Raw genomic sequence first — 9,808 nt, 5'->3', positions numbered from 1 at the left:
CACACACACACACACACACACACACACACACACACACACACACACACACATATATATAAAAATCAACTCTGGAAACTGTTTCCAAACTGATTCCAAACTGTTTCGAAGTGGATTCAGTTTGTTTTTTCTCCATTTACCCCACGCCAGATTGTTCCCACTTCCCCCATGTTTCACAATGTATCTGTACGTGTCAGAAGTAGGACCAGGTAAACGAATCAATACTGAATCTGCCATGACAAGAAACTTCTCCGAGACTTCACTGTGTTGAATAGGATAATCCTGCGATGTGATCAATAAGGCAGCCTGATAGGTTTGCACAAAGGAGGAGGTGAGAGGCAAGAACAACTCAGGAAGAAATCTTGGACAACAAAAAGAAAAAAAAAAAAAAACTAAAAATGAAAAACTGTGAAAAAACCCCCAAAACATTTCTAACAGTTTTACAACAGGACACAGACGGAGCATTGTATGGAAACAAAAACATCTGAACACATTTCGAAATTGAGGCAGGATTGCATGGGGACATAGGGAGCGAACTAGGTTTTTTTCGAGAGCTTATTATACAGTGCGACAGAGCGCACAGTCAATACTTTTGTCCTAGTGAAGGAAAATTCTTTTCAAGTTGTCAAAGGTAGAACAAATTAGTCAAGAAAGTCAGCAGAGACAAGCAGTTTTATACAGACAGGCTCTCTGCTTGATGCCACCGGTAATTAAGACAACCAGGTGTTCATTTCTCTTGTAGTTTCTCACCTCTCTGCACAACAGACTTCAAGGCAGACACGTTGTGCCATTGTCATACAGTCCCACTACATATATATATATATATATATATATATATATATATATATATATGTATACACTAAGACGGCAAAGTCGGCAAAACTGCAAAATAGGAGGTTCTTTTGTCTTTCAGATAACCTGCTTTTTTAACGGAATAAGATCGTTATTAAATAAATTAACAAATCAAAATCTGGCACCATCTGCGAAAGGAGTTTGGTACCAAAACCATACCCTACAGAGGAACATTCCTTAACCACTTTAACAAACCAATGATCATTTTTCTTTCTGTATATATAAACCCATTTCACATTTTGTGCTTTGCAGTGTTAGTCTTTCTTCATATCCACTTTTTTTATAGGTAGTAAAAGAAGCTGGCTGCTGAAATGTGCTACACAAACAAAGATTGAAACAAACAATTCAATTCAAATATATGAGAGAATGTAATTATTTTTATAATAATTTATTTAAATAATGTAAAGGCTAAGGGTGAACTGACATAAAACCAAAGTATATTTAGCCAGGGTAGACTTAGCAAAATCTGTTTTGCACTGTTGTGTTTCAACAGATTGCAGAAGTTGTTCAAAACCATGCAGTCTTATCATTAAAAACCAAAACATTTTAGTAGTTCTCCAAACCGAAATCACTTTGACTACAATACACTTCAGGTACAATACTGGATATTCATTGTTAATACCTGAAAACCTATACAGTCAAGAAAAAGTAAAAACTATCGTGCCATGAAGGGGAAAAGCCAGGATTGTTAAAAGAAGAAAACAAGTATTTGGTTTACTTTTTTCCATAAGCCACTGATTCCCTTGTACTACAGATGGCGAAGGTACGTGCGAAGCTACTGTATGTCAAAGGATATGCATAATTGCTGTATTGAATCTGCCTTCTTGTACTGTTTGCTTCTGCACCGCTGCCACCAAGATGCGCTCCTCTACCTTACCGCACTTGACAAACACGGTGATCATAATGAGTTAAGCTCCGTGTTCCGACTCTCTTTGTTTATCGTTTCGTGTTTTGCTCCATGTTTTATGACCCATCAAATGTGTTTTTTTTTTCTTTCGGTGCCTTTGTTTTTCCCCTTAAAAAACATTTTGTCTCAGCAGAAGAATTAACAATGAAAGGGGGGCAAAGACAATTACACAATAATCCGAGCACGCTGGAGAAAATACAGAGGCAGAAAAACCTAAAAAAAGGAGGAAAATTTAACACACAACCTGAAGGCCCACATGGCGTGTCAAATTGTGTGATTAAATACGTGACTGCCTCTCGAGATGCAAGTGTTGAGGCGTAGAGTCTATGCCATTACCGCATGAAGTCTACACTCTTGCTGTGCAGAGGCATGTGGCAACACGTACAATTCACAAAAACAAGCAAACCTCTGGTATGGTATGTGCGATTAAACGCAACCTAAAAAAACACCTTCACATGTGCATGCATGCATAGTAAAATGGGGCTATCTTCACAAACATACCCTCACACACACACACAGAGCTCGGTTCACACTACTATCGTCTTCATCTCTCCGCTTTGTTTCCATAACAGCGATAAGCTCAGACTGTCTCTTGGCTACAGTAGAGCAGTGTGATAATTTCGCTTGCCGCAAGAAACCTCTGAAATGGAAACAGAGGCCAGTCCTTAAGACAATTTGTTCATAAGTTATGCTAAACCAATTGCACGCATGTGAAATGTGTTTGGTTTATATCACGCAAGACGGTGCAGGTATGAATTTATGGTGAAAACACCAAATTGCATTTGGATAGGCAGGTGATGAGAAGGTCAGTCCTGTTAAGTGTTTAAAAATAGCGGTGCATGACTTTGTGAATGTGTGCGTGCACGTCTTGTTGTGTGTGTTAAAACAGAGGCTAAGCATAATTTTCTCACGTCAGAGTTTTCTCTCAGTGCGCAAGTTGATTAGATGTATGACTCATTGTCAATGTCAAGACTACTCCTGCAACTACCCATCACATTATTTGCAAAGTCACTGGATAAATCACCGTGTTTTTGAAGAAAAAGATTCTTTGCAACATTCCTTCTGTCTGATCTAATTGGTGCAAAAATCATACTGAGGAGGTAGAATTTAAGTGGTGTACAACAGGTTTACACGTGTCAGAAGAAAAGCTGTAAGTTGGATCCAGATCTCTTATCATTCTCATAGACGCTGTGACATCTTCTTATTTTTAGGCAAATCTGACATTGTTTTTTTTTGTAGTATTACCTTTACAATGTCCTATGAAAGAATTTCATTGAAAAGTAAGTTTTATCTGAGAAAGAAAGCATAACTGATTAAAAACAAGGAGACAAAGTCATTTGTCCTGGTCTTTTGTAAAGCTTATATCACATTCAAAGCCAAAATTCAAATTTATATCATGTCCACAAAAAGTTGTGAAATGTCCTTTTTGGAAAATATAAAACAGATAAAATAAATAAATAAAACTAATGGATAAAAAAATAAAATGTTTATTCTTTAGAAAAGGAAATAAGGAATAAAATCCCATCAAATACATCCTTAAGAAGTGTATTTCTCACCCTGGCATCTGTGACCTTGAACTCCCGGAGGATGTACTGAGGCATGTTATACTCCGCCATGGGATCTACCACAAAGTACTGATACCTGGCAGAGCGCTCTGCCGGCCAGTATTGGTGACACTTTTCCTGTAGGAACAAAAGTGTTCATCATCAGTTGAGTTAATTTTTTTTTTTTTTTTTTTTTTTACCAAGTTGTTGCTTTATTTGAATTGCAACATAATATAATGCTTACCCGGCCCATCTCTCTAAGTTTGGTCAACATGACTACTATAGTGGAGTTGTTCTCCCAGAGCATTCTCCAGAAGTCTTCTGTAGTCTCTGCTAGAGGGCCCTGCGTGGCGATGTATGCCCTCTGTTGCCTGTTTACGATAAAACCATCATGAAACCATTTACATTTACCTTGTCGTGATCTCATCTCATCTGTTTGCTCCAGCTCTCTCACCTGTATCCATCAATGAAGCTAGCATTGATATAGTCAGACCCTTCCAGGCCTCTGATTGGCTGCAGACAGACGCGGGTGGTCTCATAGGGCATGATGTTGACCAGCCGGTTCTTGAACTTGTTGCAGGGAAGGTTGGCACTGATGAAGCGTGATGTATGGGCCTTGGAGTTGGCCAAACGCTGGAGGAGGAAGATGTGGGGACAGTTTAATATCGTAAGGGAAAAAAATATCTTGCAAAGGGAGAGGTTGAAAACAAAACACTCAAAAATGAAATTCTGACAGAACAACAACAAAAAAAAAAATGGGTCGAAAAGAAAACGAGAAAATGATAGAAGGAAGAGGCTGTAGCCATACTAGTTAGAAATAAAAGGTAAAAAAAAAATGAGATACTAAGAGAGAGAAAAGAGGAGAATTGGGAAAAGATTAAATGTAAAGAAAAAGGGAGAGAAAAACAGGCAGATAAAGAGCCTAAAATATCAAAGAAAGAAGGTAATAAAGCAGAGCCAATCTTAATCGAGTCTTTCACCCATGCTTTAGCGACAATGGCCCAACTTCAAAGGGATATTATTTATTTAAAAAACTGAAGGAAATTCAAAAACTTTGTCCCTATTTGCAACTTATAAGGTCCCGCTGGGTCAGATGCGAAGAGTGAAAATGCGCCGCACATCCTGACTAACAAGCCTCCGCATCAAGTGTGTATGAAACAGAAAACTCCTCTAAAAGTGGGTCACCAGTGCCTTTGATAACACCAGCCTAGTATGTGTGCATAAAAGATGGGGATGTTCAGTAAAGAAACACACACACACACACAGACACACATCACAAAGTGATCAAAACAAAAAGTGGTGCTGCTGCATCAACAGAAGAACCCCAGAGGGACTTTGGGGGTCAGCAATTTCCTATAATCGCCCCCCCCACCCCCGATGCGCTTCGATATCTCAACAAAGAGCATTTGTGTCATGCCTGCTTGCTTGTTAGCCAGCAAACCGCATACAGCATTGTCAGTCAGCATAGAGATAGTTTTTAACAAAGAAAAGTATAGCGTCGAAGATACAAGCAGCCCGAGGAGAACAAATAAAACAGAACAGGCATCTTCATGTAGACTGAAGCATTTGAACTTCAGGGGGTGCCGGTCTTTCAAAGCAAACTGACAGGAAGTGGGCAAAGAGGTGGGGCATGCAGCAAAAGGTCCCATGTTCGGGGACCGAGTACGGCTTCACAGAGGACCGTAGCCTCTATCTGCTCTACTAATACACTACACGACACCCCACAAGTAAGGATTTCAAATATAATTTATTATAGTTCTTAAAGACAAGACAAAATATGTAAAGAAAACTGAATTGGCAAATCACTGTCCTGCAATGAGGGGTATGTTTCATATTTTTATACGTGAGCATTGTTCTGTCTTGACGTTAACTTGCTCCTTAAGACTTACTTTTGTCTTGTAGATTGAACTTTGTCCTGGATTTTTATTACTCCCCTTTCTTGCCTCCTCCTCTTTTTAAATTTGTTTTATTAAATGTGTTTTTTACATAACCACCTAAAGGGAGTCAAACTACATAGAGTTAGACCCATAAAAATACCAGACCATGCAAAGCAATATGACCCAGACCTACAAGCCAGCAAACCAGAAACATACCTTCTAGTCATGGTTGCCAGCTCTTTTTTTCTATAAAGTTGGCCAGATAAGCTAAATGTGTTCTGCACGCATTGGCGATGTTGAGGCATTTGTCTCAATATTTATTTACTCTTTCGGCTGATTGCATGAGTTACCAATAAGCTGATTTGCTGCCTTCTATGCAACAGCCATGTACATTCAACCTCTCCACAAGAAGTAAAGCACAATCAAAAAGTTTAAATGGTTTGAGAAATGTAAGCATCGTCATTTTTAAAAAAAATCCAGCCCCAAAACTTGACTCCTAAAACCATGCTCCAACAATCAGCAGCTCAATTAAAAAGCAGCCAAAGCATTCGCAAAATTATAACAATCGATGCATATGAATCCCATACCACTTTGAAAATGAACAAACATTTTTAACGGTTCATTTCCTGAGCTTGAAACAAAATTAAAAAAAAAAAAAAAATGCACATTCACTTGCATCGTGGAGGTCAAGAAGGGGTCTGCCTGACTTGAAAAACTTTCCAAGAGAAAACTAGTCATACTGCCAGAAAGAGAAATTAAAACCCTGGCTGACAGCTAAAGACGTTCCGAAAGATTTAACAGACTCTGAGGTGCTGGAGGTGTGCAAAGAACAGTGTGCAGACGGCTGCATAAAAATAACCATCATGAGCACAAAACCGAATTGCAACCTTCAGAATCTCTTTCAGAAACATCTAAAAGGCCAGACACATTTTTTTTTAGAAATAAGTCCTTATTCTAACTATGGAAACGCACAATCCTGGCAAAAAAAAATATACTTGTGGTAACTGTAAGAAGCAGAATCTGAATAAAACAGATGTATTTAGCAACGAGGACACGGAAAAATGTCATAATATAATACATATTTTAATTAGAAGTTTATAATCATACAGAATTCATTAATTATTTCCCACTTCATTGTGGGCTGCTTTTTGTTTTTTGAGTTTTTCATGTAAATTCGCCAAAAATTACCAACGTCATCACTGATGAAAATAAAAGAGAACCTTTGTCTTCGTGTTTGCATCCCGGTCCCAATTAAAACTCAGCTGTTGAACTGAAAATAATCTTTTCTGTTTAATTAGAGTGAATCTCAATAGCACTGTTAGCTCTTTTTCTGTATGTTTTGAAACTTCTGTACTGAATTTTGATGAATACTTTCAGCAAGCAGATTATGTGCACAGAAAGTTTCATGCTCAGACTTATTAGTTATGCACATACAGCAAAGTGATCGCCTGACAGCTCTCCCACCAAAACATGACTTCTTTCAGAATTATTCTCTCTGCTCAACTTCTGTGAAGTCCTCCAGACTTAGCTAAACTCACAACCAAACTAACATGGCTTTCTACAAATCCCTATAATGCACCAGCATTTGTAAGATAAGACCAACTTGGGAAAAAAAGTCTTTATAAAAATTCCCTGTAGTCCACCTCAATTACTTCAGGCTTTTATCCTTTTTTTTATATATAACTATCAAATTCTTGTTTTACCAGCGGTGATGTAGATGTTAAACATCTTAAACCTGTTTTGTTTCCATTAAGTAACTGACAGCTGCAAATTCTGGCTCGAAGGTTTGGCTCCAGCCACCAGAGTCACTGTCTATTAAAGCGAAGGTATTATGTATTTTACAAGCATATAGTGCGATTTTATAGCACGATCTAAGTAATTATGTTACGCTCAGTCATTAAGAAAATACTGGCTATATAAAAAGCATCTTAAAAGAAATTTAAGATGGATCATAGTTGTGATGCCTTAAAATTGGCCTCTGTTTCTTTAAGAACCTCCTACCCTTTCCGTCACTCCAACTTCAGCACAATGCATCTCCGTGCAGTCCATTGATGCAGTTCATAACCTGGATTAGGGTCAGCTGGTTTGGGCAGTTGAATTAAAAATAGAGGAACTGCCCACATCTCTTTTACACCAAATGTAAAAGGCGTTGCGTTGAAAGCAGGTTAATTAGATGATCGTTAAACCATTTAGTACCTTGAATTCCAGCTCCATGCCAGTGACGTGCTCGCCGCTTTCCACCTGGGCCAGCTTCTGGATGTAGGAGTACAGGCTGCGAGCAGCCACCTCCGTGTTCCCGCAGGCCACCGCCTCCAGCAGCGCGTCGTGGATGAAGCTGTACTGGTCCTCTGTCTGCACCATGTAGTTGCGCTGCGAGCGCATCAGCGTCACATGGCCGTAGATGTCGACCGTCTTCTCGTGCTTGATGCGCTCGAGCATTGCGTCGATTACTATAAAGCAGCCCGTCCTGCCGACGCCGGCACTGAAGTGGAAGGAAGAACATAAAGACAGATCAATATATTTTGAATCCATGGTTTAATGCTCTTGTTGAATTGTGGTGCTAAACATAATTCCAATACAAAGAGCTGTTGTAGTTAAAATAATCGAATTAGAGTAAGGAAAAAAAAACAAAAAAACAAATCACCTTCATGATGAAAGAGGGAATACAACAAGGATAAAAAAAACTAAATATAGTACAACATGAGGAAAGTGATGGAGACTCAGCATTGCAAGTTGTCACATTTCAGATTTATTGTGCAGTGCTTTGGACTCACTGAAACCTTCTTATCTTGACAAAAAGGAAAGTTTCAATTTGAATAAGCCATTAGAGAAATATAGCTGATTTAAGGAGGAAGAGCTAGGGAGTGAAAAGGGAGAGGAAAAAAAGGCAGGGAAGGATTTCCGTGAGACATTTGACAGAAAGAGGAAAAATAAAAACAGTTGGGGGGAAAATAAGAGCATATAAAATGATGCAGCAGAGAAGAATGATGAAACAAATATCAGGAGAGCATAAAAAATGGAGTGTGAGCTTGGATGAAGTCTGTTATGTAATGCATTATAAAATATGTATAGGATGGCGCTCTGCCAATCTGCTTGATGGGTGTATATGAAAGACATAAAAATTAATTAAATGAAAAAAGAAAAGGTAGAAGAGAGGCACATTATTCAGCAAGCGCAGAGGCTGCTTTAAATTTCTCTTAAATTTCAACCATCTCATTTTGGGATTCCTGTGCAAATTAAAATAATTTGCATTGCAGATCATATTCTAATACTAGAACATGATTAATGACCTGCAGTGAGCAATGATGGGTCCAGCATCAGGTGGGTTGCACGTCTTCACCCTACGGAGGAAAGCTAGGAAGGGGGTTGGATACTCCGGCACGCCGTGGTCAGGCCACGCTGTAAACTGGAACTGACGAACTTCCCGTTTCTCACTCGAGCCATTCTGCAAAAAAACAAACAAACAAAAAAACAAGCAACGGAGGTTAATATTCTTAATATTCTTGTTAATATTTTTTTCTTATTTTCAATAAAAACATATTTTGTGTTTTTTGTCCTCTTCAATGAGATCTACGTCACCTCTAATGTGACATCCTACCTAAATGATCACTTTCCATGATAGTGATTATAAAATATGGAGGAAAATAAAAAAGAGGACTTTCAGCTTCTCAGCCCTGATGCAGGAGAACAGAGAGTTTTACAACCTTCATCCCAATACACACACACACTGTACAAAACCAGAATACACAGCAGGAGACACATCGCTTTTCAAAAACTTGACTAATTTTTTTTTCACAAAATGTGCTTAAATTTTTCCCGCTTACAAAAATTAAAGGTGACAGTTTAAATAAGCCAAATCATCACACAGTAAGACACTGTGGTGCTAACAAAAAAAGAAATGTTCCGACTTGCACTAACTGTTACCACTGTTAACAGTTAGCAGTTAACCAAGCGACTTGGTTAACATAAATCAGATTCCAGTCTAGTGATTTCCTTTGCTGATTTTCGTAAACGTTACTAAACCTCAGGTATTAGTTTGTAGACATCTCGCCGGACTATAACTGAACATGCAGCCAACATTTGTTTTCTAATTTCTGTTTTTACACACTCCTCTGTCAGCTTGCATCCTAAAATCAACTCTTAAAACAAACACTCAAAATTACTAGTTGGGACCTGGAGAAAGGGTGTTTTTTTTTTTTTTTGCTATGAGACTGACACAAAGAATGAAAAATTAAATATGCTTTAGATCTCCTCTCTCTTTACTCACATAAGATCCTCTAATAGAGGGACTGTTTGCTTTTCACTGCAGCGCTTCTGGTTTTCCTGACAGAGGGAAATTTTACTTGCTGAATAAATGAATAAATGAGTGTGGTAATTAAAAGCAAACTGACCCAGTTCCTTTTACCCCTTATTTTTTTCCTAATATTTCCTGATGCATTGCAGTTGAGGTCGGCAACATGAATGTGACTCGTTTCTGGCTTCCTGGTTTTTCTTTAAAATTACATTTCTTTTCCAAAGGATTTGTCAGCAGACACAATTCTGTGTCACTGTAGGACACATTTATACAGATATCCAGTAGCTGGCTGTGTGTGTGCATGGTTGCCTGCCTCTGCTACCTTATATATTACAAA

At 38.4% G+C, this 9,808-nt stretch overlaps 1 protein-coding gene across 2 annotated transcripts in view; it reads right to left on the bottom strand.

The window, feature by feature from the left end:
- LOC106935163 (receptor-type tyrosine-protein phosphatase S-like) overlaps positions 1-9,808 on the bottom strand; it is a 75,916-nt gene that overhangs the window by 16,850 nt on the left and 49,258 nt on the right. For both annotated transcript variants that reach the window (XM_015015498.1, XM_015015499.1), the window contains exons 21-25: positions 8,468-8,622; positions 7,374-7,659; positions 3,755-3,933; positions 3,545-3,671; positions 3,313-3,438 (exon numbers count right to left, since the gene is read on the bottom strand). In XM_015015498.1, coding sequence (XP_014870984.1) covers positions 3,313-3,438; positions 3,545-3,671; positions 3,755-3,933; positions 7,374-7,659; positions 8,468-8,622 — 873 coding nt within the window. The remainder of the gene's footprint in view (positions 1-3,312; positions 3,439-3,544; positions 3,672-3,754; positions 3,934-7,373; positions 7,660-8,467; positions 8,623-9,808) is intronic.

Source organism: Poecilia latipinna, unplaced genomic scaffold (assembly GCF_001443285.1).
Source record: "Poecilia latipinna isolate Pla-1442-1.1 unplaced genomic scaffold, P_latipinna-1.0 Scaffold1919, whole genome shotgun sequence".
Lineage (NCBI taxonomy): Eukaryota > Metazoa > Chordata > Actinopteri > Cyprinodontiformes > Poeciliidae > Poecilia > Poecilia latipinna.
This window is presented reverse-complemented; position numbering and strand designations above follow the sequence as displayed.